The 21,495-nt window shown below is 39.1% G+C and overlaps 1 protein-coding gene across 1 annotated transcript; it reads right to left on the minus strand.

Annotated features, from left to right (window-relative positions):
* Positions 1–2,724: 2,724 nt before the first annotated feature.
* asmt (acetylserotonin O-methyltransferase) lies at positions 2,725–21,441 on the minus strand. Its single transcript, XM_042001944.1, has 8 exons — positions 21,217–21,441; positions 20,583–20,757; positions 20,116–20,245; positions 19,111–19,179; positions 15,242–15,360; positions 9,129–9,269; positions 4,125–4,247; positions 2,725–3,164 (listed from the first exon to the last, which is right to left on the minus strand). The coding sequence occupies exons 1-8, from the start codon at positions 21,316–21,318 to the stop codon at positions 2,947–2,949; spliced, it is 1,077 nt and encodes a 358-aa protein (XP_041857878.1). The 5' UTR covers positions 21,319–21,441; the 3' UTR covers positions 2,725–2,946.
* Between the last annotated feature and the right edge of the window lie 54 nt (positions 21,442–21,495).

Below are 21,495 nucleotides of genomic sequence, written 5' to 3' on the forward strand. Positions count from 1 at the left end.
TCCACTGCAGGAACTTTAATACTTTAGCTTAAATACAGCCTATTGCATATCAATTGTGCTTCACAACCCTGTCCTTGGCCTCCAAGGAGGCAAGTCTGGTCCTTGGTTTTGCTGTTCAACTTTTTGGTTTTAAAAGATGTAATGCTTGTAGTGGTTTCTGGTAGAGGGAATGGCACCAGAGTTTTAGAGAACTCTGGTGCCATTCCCTCAGTTATCTCCCAGTGACTGACTGGCACACCCTACCAGTTGAAATTGGAGGAAATCTGCACCATTTCCCAGATGTCTCAAATTATGATGTGTTTGTGGCTTAGAGGCATCACAATGATTCTTCAATACAACAGCATACAGCAGCCCTCCCTTCCTATAAAAGGCTACAGCAAGCTAGCAAGGCAGCTCATTTTTATGAAGCAAAATGGAGGCAAGCGGAATGTTCACCTTCAGACAACCAGGATCCAACATTACATCTTAAAAAAAAAAAAAAAAAAAAAACTTGTTGGTGAAGAACTTGTTGGATAAAATAAAAGGGACATAATTCAGGTTAACATTGGCCTGGTATTTCCAAAGTGGCAAGTACTGTGGGAGCTACAGAGGCTACAGTTTGACTTAGAGCTAGCTCTTCTCCTGGACAGTAAGTAAGTTACTTTAACATGTTTCACAAAATGGTGATATTGTGTTGCTCAGTGTGTTTGCACATTCGTTCTCGGATGAGGCAAGTTGGGGGTGGGGGAAGAGGTAGAGGGAGGCGTAGCGAATGACACACTTTGTCTTGGTCTACAGGCAATGCACAACAGAAAACCATGCGTGAAATGATCTCACTATTTGCCCCTTTAAGAAATACATATTAGTTTTTAAAAAAGTTTACATTTGTACTATATGTTGACATTGTTAATACTACTTCATGTTTATCAATAAGGTCATGGTGGATGGTGATGAGGTGTAGGATTTTGTAATAGTTCAACATGCTTTAGAGCCCTTTAACAAAGACTACTGGAAGGAGAAAAATCCAGAAGAAAAACAGGATATTTTCTTGCAACAAGAGTGAGTGCTGAAAATATTTTTCCTAACCTAAAATGACTTACAGAACAAGAAAATACCCCAAAGTAAGACCCCCACCATTCCATTATTTCCCTACAATACGTTTCCTTTCTTATTTTCAGAAGAAAATGGAAAATTCTAGTGGGCTAACATTTGAATAAATAATAAAATCCATCCAAAAGATGAAGCTGGAGGGGCCACATGGAGACAGGCATGTTGTTTTAACATTGAATGTTTGAAGTCTAAAATGTACTGTATGTTGTGATGTGGCAGTGATGTTACAGTTCATGGTGTTTTATTATGGTTCACAACATCTGTCATTTTAGCCTTTCAGTGTTTGTACAGAATATATAGTTTTCTGTAATACAAAATGTTCTCTAATTTCTCCGTACAGGGGTCTCAGCTAAAGTGATTATGAGAATTTAGTTTAAATAGATTGATAGTGAGGTATGAACAATATTTTCGTCATGAACTCTATTCCTCTAAAATGATCAGTACTTTTAGCATTTACAAGTGAATACAAGCGGTTGAAATCAGTGTCCTTTGCAGGGCTCTCTCTTAGTGATAGGGTGAGAAGCTCGGTGATCTGGGAGGGGCTCAGAGTAGAGTCGCTGCTCCTCCACATCGAGAGGAGCCAGATGAGGTGGCTCAGGCATCTGGTCAGGATGCCTCCTGGACGCCTGACCGGTGAGCTGTTCTAGGCACGTCCCACTGGGATGAGATCCCAGGGAAGACCCAGGACACGCTGGAGGGACTACATCTCTTGGCTGGCCTGGGAACGCCTCGGGTACTCCCCGAACAAGCTGGCAAATGTGGCCGGGGAGAGGGAAGTCTGGGCTTCCCTGCTTAAGCAGCTGGCCCCGAGACGCGACCCTGGATAGGCAGTAGAAAATGGATGGATGGATGGACTTTTAGCATTTAACTTTATTATTATTATTATTATTGATTTTATTCCAAACTGTGTTTTTCCCTTGTGTCATCTCATCACTGGCATTTTCTCCAGGTGATTGTCTCCATGTTGCTAGAATTGAGTACATTACATAAATGCAAATATGCCATATCTAGTTTTTGTCCTAAGGTTGTCTTTTTGTTTATGTTGGCGTTTGTTGCAACTTTGCAAATATTATTTTATTTAGTACTTATTATGATCATAATAATATGGTGAGAAAGTATCATTTTATTAAAGTTCTGCAAGTTGGCATATGTGGAAAGTTTGTTAAACAGTACTGTAAAAGCAAACATAATAAAATACACATACATAGCAAAGATATAGAGAAAAATTCAACACTGCAGAAATATAAGTACCAAACAGCCAATTCAGTCTCCAGCCTGCAACGTCATTTTCACCATCAGCATTGGTCACAGGGATTTCCATGTCCACAAGTACAATAAGTCCTGCCAAACTAGCCATCAAAGCTCTTCTTTTTAATTCAATTTAACAAAAACAGAGTAGTATAATTACAGACTTTGGAGACTTAAGTGTCACACCAAAGGAAGTATACAGGAAGTCAGATATTTCTATAGTTCAGTGATTTGTAAAAGTATCAGAGAAAAGAATAAGCGAGGTGTAGTTCTGTCAACATGGCAGTGGTGAAAATTAGGTGTTAGGTGTTAATATGTTAGTGCCATTTTAAACAGCAATTTTCTTCACGCACTGGAAATTAAGACGGTCATATTTGACCCCATTTGGCTTAGTTGTCTCATTTACCATTCATCAAGACTTTGAAGGCACATTGGCCTAATCCTCATTTCTGCAGACTTTAATTCATTTTTTGGATAGCTATGTTATTTAGATTTTATTTGGGAAAACTTGAAGATGACTGACAAAAAGTAACAAGATTAGAACTTTTTTTGAGCAGAGCATCATCAGCCTTGGTACACATGATGGCATTATTTATTTCTTTTAATCTCTCATGTCTCCTTGTGACCCAAAACAGCATCATAGATCTTGCCAGTGAGGCAGTGCTGGATGTTGGAGAAGCCAGCAGCAGCCAGCAGGGCAGTGTACTGAGCATCTGTCCTCTCTCTGCCCTCCGTCTGGACCAGCATGTTCAGGGAGTAAAGCTGCACTGTCAGTGGTCCAGATCCATCCTCATTGAGCAGTGCCTCCACCAGCAGCACAGCGCCTCCTGCAGAAAGATCTCATTTAATTGTTTATTCTCATTTCAGGTAAGACTTTTCTAATCAGGGAGATTTCTGACCTAATTAAGTATTGTACTACTGTACATCAAAGTAACCTAAGATGCACTACCTTAATCGGTCATTAACTAAATTGAACAGTTTTATAAATTCACATTTTTTTGATCTGTATTTTTAGACTACCAACTATATTATATGATGTATTTGATTGAGCTAAGTAAGGATGCTATGCATGGAAATACCAGTTTTGTTTAGGACAAAACTTGAATTGTTTGGTCAATTATAAGAAGTTATTCATTTATCATTAATATTCTATACCGCTTATTTCAATTCAGGGTCACATGGAGGTTGGAGCCTATCCCAGCATTTAGCAGGTGAGAAGCAGGGTACACCCTGGACAAGTCACTAGTCCATTGCAGGGCCGAAACAGAGAAACAAACAACCATACATACTCACACTCAATACCAGGGAGTATTTAGAGTGACCAGTTAACCTAACATGCATGTCTTTGTATGGTAGTAGGAAGCTAGAGTACCCGGTGAGAACCCATTAATGGGGAGTAAACGGCACACAGAAAGGCCACATCCATCTTGCTGTGAGTCTGCGGTGCTAACCACCACTGTGCAGCTGGAAGGTAATGTAACAATATTAACATTCATGGTAAATACTGTTGCAAAGAACAACAGTTGTCACATTATACAATGTACCCATTTATACAAAAAGGCCAGTAGACTTTTCTTTTTTCTTCTTCCCTTCTCATATTCTCTATCTGTACCCTGATAGTGTCAGTTAATGTCTGTGTGTCTGACTTTGATCAAAGCCAGAAGGGCAGATTTTTCTGGGATCAGCTGCATTGTGGGATACAATCTGCCATCTCATTTCAAGCAGCAAGAAAAAAAAAGCACTCATTCCTTTCTCACCCAAAGACACTCACACACACATACACAGACCTGGTTTGCAGGCTTTATAGATTCTACAGAGTAGCTCTATGCAACGTTCGTCTGTCCAGTCATGAAGGATTCTGGCAAGAATATAGAGGTCAGCTGCTGGCAGACAGTCTTTGAAGAAGTCTCCTTGAAAAACAAATACAAAATTCATCCAGTTGATAGAATACTGAAAGAATATACATATTTACATTTTAAGCTCTGGTATACAGACTCTCGGCAAGAATTGCGGAGTAATGATCTTTACAGGACAATATAATGATAATATTTTATATTATAGTCAAAGTCAGTATTATTGTCAATTCTACATGTACGGGACAAACAGAATTGAAATTATGGTTCTCTTAAACCTTGGTGTGATGAAATACAAGAATGTAAGCCAATAAATAAAACAAACAAAACAAGTAAATAACTCACGAAAATAAATGGACAAGGGAAACTACAGTCAGTGCAATATAGAAGATTGAGTTAGCTTATGGTCTGGTTAAAGTGAGTAGAGTGGCTGTATGCTTATTCCTGAGGGTGTCAACCTGACCCCTCCTTTACACATTAAGGCCACGCTAAGGCTGAGGTAAAGGTTAGAGGTGCATGCTGGGGGTGTGTCTTCTTGAAGTCCACAGCAATCTCCTTTCTCTTCTCCACGTTCAGAGAGAGATTGTTGTGTTCACACCACAAAGCCAGGTGGTTCACCTCACTCCTGTCTGTCTCATCGTCATTGTTGATGTGACCCACCACAGAGATTGGAGCTGTGTGACGGTGTGCAGTCGTGGAGCAGCAGAGTGAAGAGGAGGGGGCTCAGCACACGTCCTTGAGGGCCCCTCGTGTTCATTGTGGTGATGTTGGATGTGTTCCTGCCAACCCAAACTGCCTGTGATCTATCGGTCAGGAAGCTCGACAGCCAGTTGCACAGTCCAGCTGGTCCAGTTTCAGAATGAACTGTTGGGGGATGATTGCATTGAATGCCAAACTGCCTATGACCAGCATTCTGACATAAGAGTCTTTTGTGTCCAGATGTGTAAGAGCTGTGTGGAGGGCAGTGAAGATGGACCAATATACAAACTGGAAGAGGTCCAGGGAGGGTGGGAGGACAGACTGTGTTATGTGTTTCAACACTAGCTATTAAAAGCGCTTCCTAAGAATGCGTGTGAGGGCTACTAGACGGTAGTCATTGAAACAGGAGGGCAACAACTTCTTTGGGACAGGGATGATGGTGGTGGTTTTGAGGCACGTGGGGACAACAACCTGGCTCAGAGAGATGTTGAAGATATCCGTGAAGACATCTATGAGCTCCCCAGCACAGTCCCTCAGCACACGACCAGGGATGTTGTCAGGACCAGAAGCTTTGCGAGCATTTATCCTGCTGAGTGTCGTCCTCACACTGTCCAGGAACAGCATCAACACCTGTATACCAGGAGGGGGTGGAGTCTGTGATGGTCTGTATCCCTCGCCACAGACTCTGTGTGTCTCTGAAGACGATGAAGATGCTGAAGTGATGAGCTTTCCTCCTGGAGTACTGTTTCTTAGCCTCTCTGATGCCATGTAAAAGGTTGGCCCTCGCTGTCCTCAAGCCCTCCTCATCTCGTTCTCTGAAGCCAGCGTTCCGAGTCTTTAGCAGCTTATGGACCTCCCGTCAGCCATGACTTCTAATTGGACCGGACAGTGATGGTCTTGAGTACTGTTACATCATCAATGCACTTGGTGATGTAGGCAGTGACGACATCTGTGTACTCCCGGAGGTTTGTTGTTGTTGCAGGTAGCACCCTGTTTAAACACACTCCGGTCTGTGGTGTTAAAAGTCTCCTTAAATACCTCCAGGCACCTTTCTGGCCACACACGTACCTCTTTGAGAACTGGTTTGGTGACTTTAACCAGTGGCCTGTATGCTGGCATTAGCATGACAGTGATGTGGTCAGAGGCACTGAGTTGTGGGAGGGAAAGGCCTTGTAAGCTCCTCTATGGGTGGTGTAAACCTGGTGAGAAATGTTCGCACATTTTTGTGTGATATACGATGTTAGTTGTTCAAAAGTATAGGGCCAGATTTTTCACTTCATAATGTGCCCAATATTTTCTGCTGGTGAAAGTTTTGGACTGCAAGCCGACCAGTTCAACACCCAGACTCCTGCTATGAAATCATTTTAAGACTTTCCCTGAAGAGCTGGATGGGAGCATATATTGCTTTAAAACATTTGATGGGTCCCTTTCAGATGTGCAAATTATGAGTTCCACAGGCACTAATTCACTCCAATAACATTAGAAACAAGCTTTCAAACTGTATGCTGATAACATGCCAGGTTGTCCCGGTCTTCGACTGCTGTTCTCTCCAAAAAGAATTTCAGATATGAATTTGTCTAACCAAAGATCAATGGTCTACGTTCCCTCAGTCCATTTTAGTTGGTATTACTTTAGTATCATGTTTGCATATGACTTTTTTACATGAAAAAGCTTTAACCTGCATTTGTGGGTGGCACAGTAACCTATGTTCACAAACAAAGTGTTCCTGAGTACATGCAGTGATTTCCATAACAGAGTTTATTTTTGGTTGTCTCAATGTTACATTTACGAATATTATTGAAAAATTGCTCCATGATTTGTAGCCATAGTTTTATCGAACCTCAGAGAGACACTTTCTCTGTAAGGTGCTCTTTTTATTCCCAATCATGTTACTGGCTTGTTGTCAGTTAATCTAATTTGTTCTGAATTTTTTTTCTCCAGCTTTTTTCCTTAGTACTACTTAATTTTCCAGTCTTTGGTGTCCCTGTCCCAACATTTTTATGACATGCCACTACTATCACAAAATTGATAAAAAGCTAGTGTGTTTTATGAAACAGTAAAATGTCTTACTTTCAACATTTAACATGTTATTTATCTCCTTTTGCATTGTGTGGTACCTTTTCTATGCAACCCTTAGTTAAAAAAAAGATTCAGAAGTAGTTTCCAATGTGTCCAATAATCCATAAGTAATTTAACTATGATTAAATGAGCAGGCCCATGAGTGGCCTCCATGCTGGTTGCATGAGGTGGCCAGGTTTAAGCCCACCCCCAATCCACCCTGGCTTTACCATTATTGAAAGTGTGTGCAGATATTTATGAGACCAACAATGATTTTAATGCACCACCATGATTTTAACAGTGTGTTACATGTATGATGTGTGGTGACTTTGTAATGTTACTGTTTCTGAGCACTCTAGTTGGCCAGCCGTAACTGGTTTGCAGGCTTCTCCTCATTTTATTTGATTATTTCATATATTCATTAATTCTGTTGACAAGCCTTCAAGTAATAAGACATAACTCGATTAGTGGTTTATGCTCTTAAACATAATTACTACAAATGGATGATGTCTGTTGAAAACAAATTACTTCAAATGCATGTGACCTACATCGATTACAGCATATTTGAAGCTGCTGTCTAACATTCACTTATTGGGTTAAATACATGTTATAGGGGTTATTTAGCCAGCCAGTGTACTGTTCATTCTCACAGTAGCCACAGTATTTTAAGCTGAAATGAAATAATACACTTTATGGCCTCAAAACACCACGTGACAACACTTTTTGTATTCAGCAGCACGTCTATGTGAACAGCAGGAGTGGCAGGAATTGACTTTGGATGCAGGATTTCAAGATTACAGCTGCTGTGAACCTTTTTCCCACATTAGCTGCTGTGGCGTAGAAACAACACAACAAAGGAAGTGTTGGGTACACATTGACAGTTTTGTCTACAATGAATTCAGTCCAACAGAAGCAGCTTAGTTAAACAATGAGAGCCATGGCAGGCAGCACCAAGTGTTTTACTGTGTTTGTTATTTTACAACAATAGACATTTTCATTTGACTGTATTAAAAATCCAGGTTAACAGTAAAGACTGTGTAACGAATGTCAATATATTTTTACTGATATCTTAAGCTTGTAGATTATTTAATAATTTGTATGTTCACCTTTGTTATTGATGAAAAATAAAGGGGAGACCAGTGCTGCAGGAAGGATGTTCTGCTTAATCTTTAGAGATAATGTATTTCAGTAGGTTTTTCTGGAGGGTTTGCTCCACCTTTTCCTTTAAAATACCCCAAAGATGTTATGTGATTTTCAGATTTATTTACTTTATCTTTTTAATTATTCATAACAATATTAATATTTAAATAAATGATTTTGAGATTTCTAGATCATAAAACAGTTTAAAGTAAGTGAAGTTGTTAACAAATGCTGACAAGAAAACAAAAAGTGGATGATTCCGGTAAAAGCTTTAAAGGTCCCACATGATGCAAAAATCACTAAAGGTTTTCTAACAGTCATATGTGTCCACATGAGATGCACATGGAAGACCCTGAAATCAGTGTCATCACTTTAGCCCAAGGTGGAGGTTCACGCTAAATCTACCATCACTTTCCTTTACCTGTTTTCAGTTCTGGCTTGTTGTAGATGAATTTTACAACAATTCACATGATGGACCTTGTGACCAAAACTGTTTTGATCGCGCAGGTAAACAACTCACAGTTGATAAAGATTTGGACGAGCCACACAATGGTCAGGTGAGTCAGTGGCACTTATGAACTTAAAGACCCCTAACGTATGAACATTTATACTTATAATCCAGGTGAGAGCTTAAACATCTTCAACAACCAAGAAAAAAAAGTTTATTTTCTTTTATTCGGGTTTCCTTCTCCTTGTAAGTTCAAGCTGCCTCTTTAATTTCACTGAGAATGACAATTCTTATGATACCACAATTAAAATACTGACATGGTTTTGAAGTACAGATCAATGAAAAATGTATTTGTAGTTCTGGGTGATGTGTTATGAATAAGAAACAGCAAAATAGTACAAACCAATAGGTAGTTATGAGATTCAATCCTTCTCTGTGTGTTTTCGTTTTTTCATAACTCTTATCTCCCTGTAGAGATGTCTGATTTCATGTCTATTTTTGATGATGTCTGTGCATCTAGAAAGCACTGCACTTGAACTGGCTTTATTCTACCATAAATGTCAAGTGATTTCACCCAGTTGTAATGATCTTACCCTCGTGGAAGCTTATCCTCTGGTCAGCCTCGTTGACAAAGTGTTCCTGCGACATACGCACCACCTTGGGGAGGTCAAAGATCGTCACAGTGCATTCTGGGTAGACTGACGTGCATTGCTTGGCTAATGCCCCACTGCAGCCTGCAGAGAAGGAGACAATTACTTTTAGTCATGCCACGGTGAATGTATAACCTTCATTAACAAGGCAGTGCTCCTGTAACACACTTTGCACACAAACACCCACACATCACACAGTCGCATAGGTGGAATAGATGCTTTCAGGTGTGAAGCCATTATTTATTAGCTCAATTAATATTCAGTTAAATACGGCAGCTCTGGGAATGTGGTTCATCTAACAATACTAATAGAGAAGAGGGAATTGAACTGAATGTAGAGCAACAGAGACAGATGCTTTATGCAAAATTAGCACCTGACTTAGAGTCTGATTAAAGTATCTGGAGAAAAATAATTTATTTTGACTGATATCTGGTTTCAACCGATAACATAAATATTCTATTGTAATTTTTCTTGTTTTTATTCAAGTAAACTTGAGAGCTTTTAGGATGGCAATACTTTTGCATCATGATTTGAGATTGCCTGTTGCAAAACTGATCTAATTTCAGGCAACCTTAGCAGTACATAAGCTTTTAAATCTAACATATTGACCATTTTAATGAACAAATTCAAAGTAAAAGTTTTTAAATGGCAACCACAAAGCATAAAATTGTAAATATAGAGGGAGATCTACTGCTGCCTGCCCTTGCTGTCAATTTACAGTTGGTAGCATCGTTACACAGCAAAAAGAGCTGCTTGGTTCAATCTAAACTGGATGCTATCCAACCAGCAGGTCTACTGTGTGGCTGAGAGTCAGGTAGCACTGAAATGTTAATGATTTTTGGACAAATGAGCAAATTAATGTGATATGATAATTCATATTTTCTTATGTTGGATTTTTTAGTTGCGGCATGTTTATCATCTTTGTGAACCGATTTTAGGATCCATGTATTGTACTTGTCTTTTCATCACACCATTGAGTTAACATCTGGAATTTTGTTGTCTGGAAAACCATTTCTGAACAGTTATAGTGCCATGGGAAACTTTCGTTGTCATTTGTGGTGACACCAGTAATGTTTGGGATTGTGATAAATGTCAAAGCAACATCAGTGTAATTAGAAAAGGACCCAAGGTTTCCCAACTGAATAATGGCTAAAGTATCATGCTGCCACACTCATATGTTGTAAAATGCGACATTGCTGATCCAAATAAGTTCATTCTGGTCTTGTGCCCATCGTAACTGAATTTAAAGATGGCCAGAGATCAGTGTGGCCACCTTACCCAGCATGAAACTTTTTTACAATAAGCTACAAGGAACTGTGTGTACCTAATTATAAAGCTATAATGATAAACTGGACCTCCTTTCATCCACAGAGATAATTATTGTTCAAAAAGAAACTGAGACACTGAAAGGCACACACACACACACACAAGGGGGGAAACAGGGATTTAATGTGAAAATATGAATCTTTCAAGTTGATGCTTTGGCAGCATTATCATCATCTTTCATGCTTCATAAAGCCAACTGAATTTAATATGGAGGGAATGAAAGAGAAAGTGACACTTAGTGACAGAGACAAAAGAGATGGATTGGGAGAAAGAAAGAGCTTTATGGAGATTTTTGGAAGGGGGTGGAATGAGGCTGTGAGGTGGAATACAGCATCAAAGGATCTCACTTTGACAAACCTACAAAGCCAGTAAGATTTAAGCTAGTGTGTATGTTAGCATGTGTGTGTGTGTGCGTTTGCAGGGCAAGCTTTACTTCAAGCTATCCTCCAATATGACCTGTTGCTACCATATTAGCCCGTATTCTTACAAAGCTTTTTCTTGTCCAAACACACACAAGTACGCAGGGGTTACTATGTGGTTCTCACATCAAACGGGGGTCAGCAGAGGAGAAAAATCAAAGAGCAACAAGAAGGAGCAAAACCAAACATTCAACACACTGCTCAAGATTGCAATCTAACCTGGCGTCCTGAGCTTGTTAATGAAATCTTATGGGAGGTTTGTGAAGAGCTGATGCATTATTGTTGTGTTTTTCTTGATTTTTTTTGTTTGTTTGTTTTGTTTTCACTCTATTAACTTTTGTTTGTATGCAAGGCTGTATGTGTTTATGTATTTTCCCATGAGTGCAATCACCCATGCACTTCACAGCAGGAGATTCTCCACTGGAGATCAGTTCTCGCAACATAAAATACTGCAGGGTGATGCCAAATCCGAGTGAAATGTGAAAGCAAACACAATCTTCACTCGGTTAAAAGAATGAATATTTAAAACAAAAAGAAGAAGAAAAAAAATCATAAACAGCAGAAGTACTGTTTCAACTTGCTTGAGTAAAACTAAAAAAAAAAAAAATAAATAAATAATTATATCCCATCAGAAGGGCAGTTCTACCAGCTGATCTCCACATCATAATAACATTTTCAGCATATGAATTCTAATATTAAAAAAAACAAAGAAAAATTGCATGAACTTAAACACAATGCAACACATTTGCACATTTTCTTACAGCTGACAATTTTAAGCAGATCCCATAAATGACATAAAGCCAGACATGGAGTAATCTTCAGCTCCTACATGCAGCAATCTAGTTCACATTCATCTATATCAGCTGTTACTGGCTCTTCCTGTCGCAGTCATTACAACCAAGTCTCATTCTTGTCTGTTATGTTCTTATATCCATGCAATCTGATATCTGTCTTGATACAGGAAAAGTGCATAAGGATGTGACAAAAAATCTTTAATTTCCACCAAGTACATTAAAACTAAATGTAAACTAAAATGTACTTATATAGCACTTTTCCAGCCAGCTTGACCACTCAAAGTGCTTTACACTATCTGTCACATTCACCCATTCACACACACACACACACACAAACACATCGGGAGGTAACGTGGGGTTAATTGTCTTCCCCAAAGAGAATTCCATATGTAGTGAGGGAAAGCCTGGAATCAATCCACCAACCTTCTGGTTGGAAGACGATGGTTCTTCCTCCTGAGCTACAGCCGCCCACTGAGGCTAAAAGTGCTTTTTCTTTTTTTAAAAAATGGAAGTAAAAAGCATAGTTTTGATATAAGCAAAAAATGAGTTTATAAACTAAGTATTAGAGAACAGATACCTATAAAATTCTATTTAAGTAAAGTGACAAAGTATTTCTACTTAGTTACTTCTCAGATCTATGTGCAGGACGAGCAAATTGAGCAAGTGTAAAGCAACACAAAGGTCAGCAGAAAAGAGTGAAGAAATCATTCTTATCAGCACACACACACACACACACACACACACACACACACACACACACACACAAACTAACATCCTCCTTAAATGCTGCAGAGGATTTTGCTTAGAGATTCTCTGGAGGTTTCACAGTGTAGCTGGCCGGGTAATCTTCTCAAAAAGTTTGATGTCATTTTGAGGACTTTAGTGTCCTCACATGCAGCTTTACAGATCAACACTCTCACAGAGTACCAAATGTTTGAATAATGCTCTTTGGGTCTGAAGGAGATTCCAGACTAGTGAGGGAAGAAAAAAAATGTATGTTGTTATCATCGTCATATTTCAAACTACAATTTTAAACCAAATCTGATTCTTTAACTGGTGGATTCATGTAGCTAGATCCATAGGGGCTAAACGTCATCATGTATTTGCTAGATAGATATTGTCTCTCTAATATATCTCTAATGCTTTGGAGACCTAATCAGCTCATTGGCCTGACAGTTGCACAGACAGACAGATCTTGAGCAGCAGGTGTGCACAGACACAACAGATGTTGTATTAGAGACAGGGTCGGCATGGGACGCTACAGTCATGCCCTTCAGGCTCCTGCTGTTCACATGCAGACACTTTTGGTGATGCAGCTTCATGCATAAGCATAACCATACAGCTCCACACAGAGAAAGTAACAGAGCAGTGGGATAAGACAAGAGGATGGGCAGAATATGCATTCAGTGGTTCCACAGCTCCCCTCTGTGGTCAGCTGAGGTGGCACACACTGCAGGTGGCCCACCTGTGGGGTAGTAGTGTGAGATGGTAGAAGGGTCTGTTCAATGCTTGTACCACTAAATCTAATCTGATCGTTACAAAATCTCCTGCTCATAAACAGATGATGTGTAATGGTAAATATTTTTTGTATGAATGAAATAGTCACTGAGTATTGTGTGGTGGAAGTGGACAGAGCCAAAACCAAGCATTCATTTTTAGAGAAATGACTGCTAATATAATCTTGTCAGTACATAAGAGGGAACAATGCTCCTCTCCAAACATAGAATGAGATAAAGTGAAAACAAGCAGTCCAGTATCTGTCAGAACAAAAGCTATTCTAGCTTGTTTCCATCCTTTCTATTTGATTCTGCTCCACCGCTCGCTTGCACATCTCAGATTCATTACAAACTGCGCCCTTCCATTGCTCATATTATGACTATTAAGTCTTTTCTTCCCCAACACATTATTTTAACATCATGTCATTTGCTCTCTGTGTAAATCACTTTGTAAGGAATCTGCTCTTCAAAGATGAGTTATAAATAAATAAATATGAGATAAAGCATAACACACAGTGATGAACAAAGCTTTCTTTTTACCTTTGAGTTTCAAAAGAAGACATCAACATCTTGTTTCAGACATTTTTATAGAGATGCATTGTTAAACCAGTCTGTTGAGTGGTTAATGTTTGTCCTCCTTATTCCAAATGAAACACACAAAGTCAAATAAATCAAGTAATTTGAGGAAAAATCCTCTAAATAAATTAATCTAATAGAAACTAGCTAAATACTGAAGTCACATGTTCCAGCCATTATATGGAGAAAAAGAAAATAGACAGACTTTATTTGATTGCTGAAACTCAGTCTTGGCTAATCATCCCTCTCATTTCAATCTGTTAACTCTGGATTTTCCTTGTTAAGGAGCTCAAGTGTTCCTCACAACAGCTTTCAAACTAATTAAAAAACGTGTATATATTCTACTTAATGTATGTGCAATAATAGCTTAAATCATTGGAAATGAAAGATAAAATCTAAGCTATTTATAATAAATCTAAAGACATGTTATGACAAATAAGGAGTCGAAGTCTAGTTGTTGTATCGCAGTGACATCTTGATGCTAACCAGCAAATGTCAGCAGTTGTCTTACTCTTACATCACTTTGTAGCTCAAAATCAATGTAATATATAGCTACCTTCGTCAATGAAAGACAGGCAGGCCTTCAGTTTCCTCACACATTGTTCATAATACCTGGATCCTTAATCTAGATTTCAGATCCAAATCCAAAATTGGGTTACACGCCACCTATTGTAGGTTTTTTTTATTTTTTTAGTACAAATCTGTCCAGAACTAATCGAATAATCCTGTAGACAAACTGGTGGACAAACAAGCCATACCACCTAAATGACCTCCAAAGTGAGTGTAAGTTTTGTGGAAAAAATGAAGAAAGTTGCTTCAGTATTTCAGGATTATTTAACAGAATAAGCCACTGACATGTTCACCACATTACTTCTTTGACCCTGGATAGCAGTGATTCAAGCTTCCAGATGAGGAGTGACATGGACTAATTGTTTCAGTTAAATGTTTTTTCAGTGTGTGCAAAACTGACCTTGAGAAATTTCTCTGACTTATTCAACATTTTTTTGTGTAAAAGGAAGTTAATAACAAAGAGACACAAACACGTTCATAAAATGTAAGTTTGCTCGTCGGTTAAGCCATTACCCAGTGATTCCTTTTCAGTGGTTTTATTAGGATGGAAATGGCTCTGAGCAAAATGGGACAAAGCAAAATCCCATTGAAACATAACCCAGTCATGTCAGGACTTTGAAACTTTGAGTCTTTAAGTTCCTGATAGAGGTGAATCTAAGATGTGTGTGAAGGTTAATTTATGTACATAAAAGTCATTCATTCAAAAACCTCAGAGCGGGTGTTTATAAAGGTCATCGCTGATCATGTGTTATAAATATATGAGGGTGAACCAGCTGTCGCTCAGCTAACTCATACCAAATGTTCATTATTATGAACTCACAACCTTATGGAAATCTAATATGAGGACTCAGTAAACATACAAATGCAACACTTACCGCCAAGGTCACAGATGACCTTAAAACGTGAAAGATCGAAGGCCCTGATCACGTCTTTCCCACAAATGTTCCAAATGGAGTTCATCAACTGCATGAATTTGACCATCTCCTCATCAGACCTACACAAGCACACAGAAAAAATAACTTATTTTTATTTCTGCTCTTTCAGTTATGTCTTACTACACTGAAGCCAAATCTTCTTCTTTTTTTTTTTTTTTTGTAAGCTGTCACCTAAGGGGGCAATGTGCTAAAAGATACACACACATCCACACTTTGCCCATATACAAAGTTTGTCCCAGCGGCGACACCATGGTTTATTTGTATGTGACAGACAGGGTGTGGCAGGATAAAAGAGCCTGTGGTGACTACTGCTGCTCTGAGGAATCTCCACCTCATCAAGCAGCATCACCATGGGGGCAACACACATCCAAACACATACAGTAGCATTTTTTCTTCTATCCAAACTTTACTGTAGCAAAGTGCTCAGTCATCTGATACTCAAACCAACTCCTGATGACACAATGACATCCAGAGGAACTTTGAAAGTGACTCATTGTTAGCCTTGGACTCTGACAGCATTGGATGTGAAAAGATAAAATGACTGTGAGGCCAAACCCTGGACTGTCAGCTTGAATATGAAGCACTCTGGACATTAAATGCTCTTTAAACATCTTAAGTCTTTTATTCTCAGTGTTGGAATACATTTACTAGCACTCTATACTAACTTGTGTGTATATACTGGGGTAAAAGGGCTTAGCACAGTCGTCCCAGTCCTAACATACATAATTAAAACTTGTTGATGATATGTCTGTCTTCACAGATGTCATACACCCACAGCTTCCCTGCAGGGCTCTATCATAGTTACACTGAGTTACGGTTAAATACTGTCATGTTACTTTGGCTTTGCCATCTTATTAGTGACAGTGATGGAAAAGAGAGATGAAACATGTTTAAATAGTGATGACTTTGAATCTTTGAAAGGCATCATGTTCTCAGAATGACAGCAAGTTGATAACTGGATTATTCAGAAATGCTACAAAACACTAAATTTTTAACAAACTGTCATGTTTGATGCATATAAGGCTACCCTGCACAGATGTCTCATGCAAATGTGTCCTGCTATTTTCCCCAATGCAAACTTTTTAAAATTTATTTTTACAGATAAATCTCCACATTGCAAAAGTGACTATGTTAATAATATATAAATATTTTAATGCAAATACTGGTAATGAACACTGAGAAGCAGAAAACTGGCAATATATCACGACAGGTTTCAATGTAATGAGTGGAAATGTCAGCTCACATAAATAAATTTTATGACAGCTGTAATTAGCACGGTAACAAGAACAGATGTGTTTCAGTCCTGGTGTTTCCTCAGTGTGGATGTGCACCAGTGTCCCAGAAAGCAAACTGCTAACACCAGTTCCCAACGCCAGTCCTTGTGAAGAATCTTTTGGCTCTCCTCAACTATATTGACCATGGAGGACATCAAGGTGAGGGTAGATCTGCTGCTCAGTCCCTGGCTTTTTGTCAAACTCAAGGTAAAAGAAGAGAGCCAGAGAAGGGGCGGAGGCTGTGGGTGGCCAAAAAAATGCAGGTGAAAGAGTAATTTACATGACTCACCGCTAATCAGTGGCCTGCAGTCTAGACGTCACATTTTTGGCTCAGCTCAGCTCAACTCACTTGGAACTCCAGCCAAGTAAGTGCTAGAAAAGTACCTGTTACCAGGTGCTACTTTCTAATGGCAAACCCTAAATACACCGTTGAGCTGAGTCAAGCTGAGCAGGTAACATCAAAGATGGTGCAAATGCAAAACAATGTTCAACCTCCATTCCAGGTAAAAATGTAAAGCATATTTATCAACATATTTGGCAATCTGTAGATACACTCACACCTCACGGTCTTTCTGGAAAGGGTTGTATCAAACCTACAATCTATTACTAAGTGTATTTCTCTGTGAGTAACCTTTATTAATCACTAGATCATAGACGCACTTTCATTCCTTGGCTTTTAACACTGCGTGAGTTGTGTGGTCCTCTGTGTCTTTTATTTTATTTTATTTTATTTATTTATTTTTTATGTGATTTCATTTAATTTTTTGTGGTATATTGATTTTTGTGCAGCACTTTGGAAACGTCTTGTTGTGAAATGTGATATATAAATAAACTGATTGATTGATTATTACCTCTGTCAAGACAGAGGTCATTCATTCAAAGGTGGTGGTTTGTCTGTCTGTCTGTCTGTCTGTTAGCAACATAACTCAAAAAGTTATGGACAGATTTCTATTACATTTTCAGGAAATCTCAGAAATGGAATAAGGAACAAGTGATTAGATTTTCGGGGTGATCCAGATCACCACCTGGATCCAGATTTTTTTTTAAGGACTTTTTACCACGGGGAGAAAGGGATATTTTTGCCATGAAACCTTCTGACTTAACTATATATATATATATATATATATATAAAACGGCTTGGCAGAGGTCTGCGCTCTCCGAATGCTTCTAGTTTTATTATAAAGTTTAAAAATGTGTATGTAAAAAAAATTGTCCAAATCTGCCAAATTAGTAGAATTAAAACAACATTAAATAGCAGGTGTGTCTTGATGTGAAATCCACCCATTGTGGCAGATTTGTCTCCAACTCTTTTCTGTTTTCTCCGGATGTAGAATTCAAAGCTGAAGAAGAGACTTGGCTTTAAATTATTCAGGTGCAGCACATGACTGGTTAAATGGCAATGAGTAAACAGGGGTCTGAGTCATCCAGCCAGCTTTGAATCATCCTGCTCCTGCTGCAGCGCTCCAAGAACACAGTGAATGACTGCAGAGGTTGTTTCCCCTTGTTAATTTACCCACACTATTCACAGGGGAAATCAGGAGGCACCAACAACTGCTTATCAACATTAAATCAGTTGTGCAAAGGTGCTGAAATTCATCTTGTGGAGTATTTTAATTTCACATAAATGCAAGTTGCAAATTCATACCCAGTATATTATAACTGGTGTACACAGTTTCTAGTTTTGCAACCATCTTAAGTCCAGAGGTCTTAATATTGAAGGATCAGCTGTTTTGGTAAAGGATGCAAGACAAGGAAATATTTTTATAGTGTAAGAAGTACAGGGATTTAATGAATAGCCCAAAAAAACGGTGACGGAAAAAAACATTGTGTAAAAAATTGTGTAAACTGTACTAATTGGGAATTAGCAAAAAGACAAAGACTGGTACATTCATACATGTTTATTGAGATAGATTTAGCTTCATTTAATTTATTCACATGAAAAATTATAACCAAAATCAACATGCTAACTTCTCTTCTAGATCCCCTTCTATCATAGGGCAGCGAGTTTGCAAATGCTGCCACAGATGTGGAAAAGAAGAGATGTTTTAGCAGGTTATTCCTCCGTGTTTCACTGTGGATGCATTTTTGTCCGCTGGGGTTTGGTAGTGTTTTAAAGCACAGGGCCTCAGGCAGGCTTATCAAAATCTTTTAGCAAACAAAGTGTGAATTTTCAAGTGTGATGACCCCTGAAAACTGCTGACCAGCAGATCAGTGATGCGTTAAAACTGCAGGCACTAGATACTATAAACACACCAGACCTCAAGGACAATGGCAATTCACTCTTTCCTGTTCTCTCACTCTCTGCCCCAAGCTTCCTCACATCACTGCCCATATACCCCTCTCTCTCTCTCTCTCTCTCTCTCTCCCTCCATCTCACATTTCCTGCCTTCTTATGAATCCCACTGGTCTTTTTTTTTGTCAGAAGGAAGAGTGAAATTGTGACAGACAGGCTTTAGATGGAGAGACGGGGACGGAATGTAAATGAGCAAAAACATGTTTCCTCTGTGTGTGCGCGACACTGATACAGCTTCTTACCTGTAGAGAGCTTGAAACAGATCTTTCGAGTTGACTCCAAAAGCCTTTTCATACTGGTTTTTTCCGTCTCTGGAAAAAATGCAGGCAGCCATATAATAAGCTGTTAATAATAATTAATAGATAAGTGAATAGTTTGTAATTTTTATTAGAATAAAAACATTTAGATCATCTTTACATGCACTGTATAAGGTTTTTTATACTTGACCACAGTAAATGCAGTCATACTGTCTGAGAGCTGCTGGCTAGCTTCTCACAGACTTAATGAATGAAAATGTTCAGACATAAAAAGAAGATCCCATTTATAGGGCTGGAAACCAAGCCTGTGTATCTTAAAGCTAACCATTCATCTGTGGTTAATTCACTCTCTCCTTTGCACTTTCACAAAACAATATCTGAGTTTTACAAGACATACTATAACATGACTATGCTAACTTCAATCTATGCAGCAAGATGTTGGAGATTCTAGCTATCTAAACTGATGACTGTATCCACCAGCTCCATATTCAAGACTTACTCTTTTGCCAGATTAAGCTTTAAGCTGTAACTCAGCGTTCAAGCCTCAACTTCAGCTGCCTGCTCCTCATCTGTTTGGCAATGTCTTTGTTTTTTTATCTACTCTAAACCAGTCTAGCTAATCAGTCCAAGCCCTCCTCCAGCTGCATCAACTCATTCCCACTCCCAACTGATCCCATACCAGCATTTGAATGTCAAACTGACAAATTAAAGGCTAAGGAGTCCGTTAGGCATCACATTGTAAAGTGAAGCCCCAAATTCTATCTAAATGCTATCCTGACCACAATGCTGAAAAATTACACAAGAGGGGATCAGTTGCTTTTATATTTAACATTTTACATTCTATCACACCACCGTATGGAACTGCATAGTCTATATAATAAACTTTTAAATGAGAAAAGAAGAAAAATTAGAACAAATGAAAAGATTTATGAGCCACCCTTGGGGTCCTGGGATAGCTTGATATCGATTTAGGGGCTAAACTGTACTGACCTGACTGCATCAGTGAGATAGTGCCAGCAGAGGTAGATGGTTCTGGAGCTGTACTGGATGGACTGGCAGAGAGACAAAGGACTGGAGCGGGTGAGGAAGACACTGGCTTGCTCTGTGTTGCTGTAAAACACTGAAATAGGTGGAGGAAGAGCGGCGAATGAGTGCAGGTGTGGGTGCACAGCTTGACCTTTTAAGTGTGTTGGAAATAAGTAGACATAACAGATGTGAAGCAGAGTTGTGTAAGTGAGGCATTTGGCAATAATGAATGTCAAACCTACAAAAGACATAAAAGCCAAATGCAAGCCAATGATGTACATCATCAGGAGTACTGCTTTTTTTTTTATTCCGTTCTAGCAAACTGAATTCCAGTTCGATCCTAAATTAAGATGGAAAAATGAAACCTAAATTAGAATTGCTATTATTTGCAATTAGTACTATAGCATGAATTTCTGAGTTTATGTTCTGACCTTGTCCATTTTCATGGTGTGTGCTGAGCAGCTGTAGGCCCGTGCAGGCAGCCAGCAGCCTCTGCGTGCCATCCAGACTGGCACCCACTGCCTGACTGATCTCTTCTGCAGACAGAGGGCGCGCTGCACCCAACAACACATCAAACACACCCAGTTCACAGGAGGTGAACACTGTCTGGGTCACAGAACAGAGATGGAGTGGAAATATTTAGTGGAATACAAAAGAGAGCAGAATACAATAAATCTAATAAAGTTTCATCAGTAAAAACAGGTGATTCTGATGTAATTACTTGTTTTTTGTTATTTAATTATATCACAGCATTATGATCAAAAGCACTGCAGCAGATTTTTGTTCCTGATTTGATTTTCATGAGGTCTGAGCCTCACAGAAGCTAAAAGGTCCAGCAGGAGTCATGTGACTAAGTCTGTACGGAAAAACTCCAAGGATATTTTTTGCTGGTTAAATGCAAATACCAAAAACGAAAGCATCGGGTAAAGAACTATTAACGTGAGCTGTATGGACCCTTGATCTGAACACAGCTAATGGAAAGTGTCAAAAGCTCTAAAATAAAAAAAAAAGACTATCAATATGGTTTTAATCTTGTGTCAATAACTTGTAGCATGAATATGTTACCTTGGAGATAAGGAAGCCTTCCATGTACTCCAGTATTTTTCTGGGATACAAGTCTGCAGCAGGTGCCCCCTTAGTGGAGCCCATCTCCTGACGTTCAGCCATAGTTTCGACAGGACTTCCGACCCCAGGAAAAATGAACGTTTATCTTGTACCTGTAAAATGAGCTTCCCTTTAAGTCTGCTTGGCCTTGGAGACGCTTCAGCAGATGTTTGTGTTAGTGGCGGTGACGATGGACCCAGACTAAAACCAAAGTGCCCACCCAGCAGCAGCAGCGAGAGT

The sequence above is a fragment of the Melanotaenia boesemani genome, chromosome 12 (genome assembly GCF_017639745.1).
Source record: "Melanotaenia boesemani isolate fMelBoe1 chromosome 12, fMelBoe1.pri, whole genome shotgun sequence".
Lineage (NCBI taxonomy): Eukaryota > Metazoa > Chordata > Actinopteri > Atheriniformes > Melanotaeniidae > Melanotaenia > Melanotaenia boesemani.

Excerpts from the sequence above, each read along its gene's own strand:
- asmt (XM_042001944.1), bottom strand. The coding sequence starts at position 21,318 with ATGGCTGAACGTCAGGAGATGGGCTCCACTAAGGGGGCACCTGCTGCA. Across the intron at positions 20,246-20,582 it reads ACACCATGAAAATGGACAAG|TGTTTTACAGCAACACAGAG; the intron begins GTCAGAACATAA and ends CACCTATTTCAG. Across the intron at positions 15,361-19,110 it reads CTGTTTCAAGCTCTCTACAG|GTCTGATGAGGAGATGGTCA; the intron begins GTAAGAAGCTGT and ends GTGCTTGTGTAG.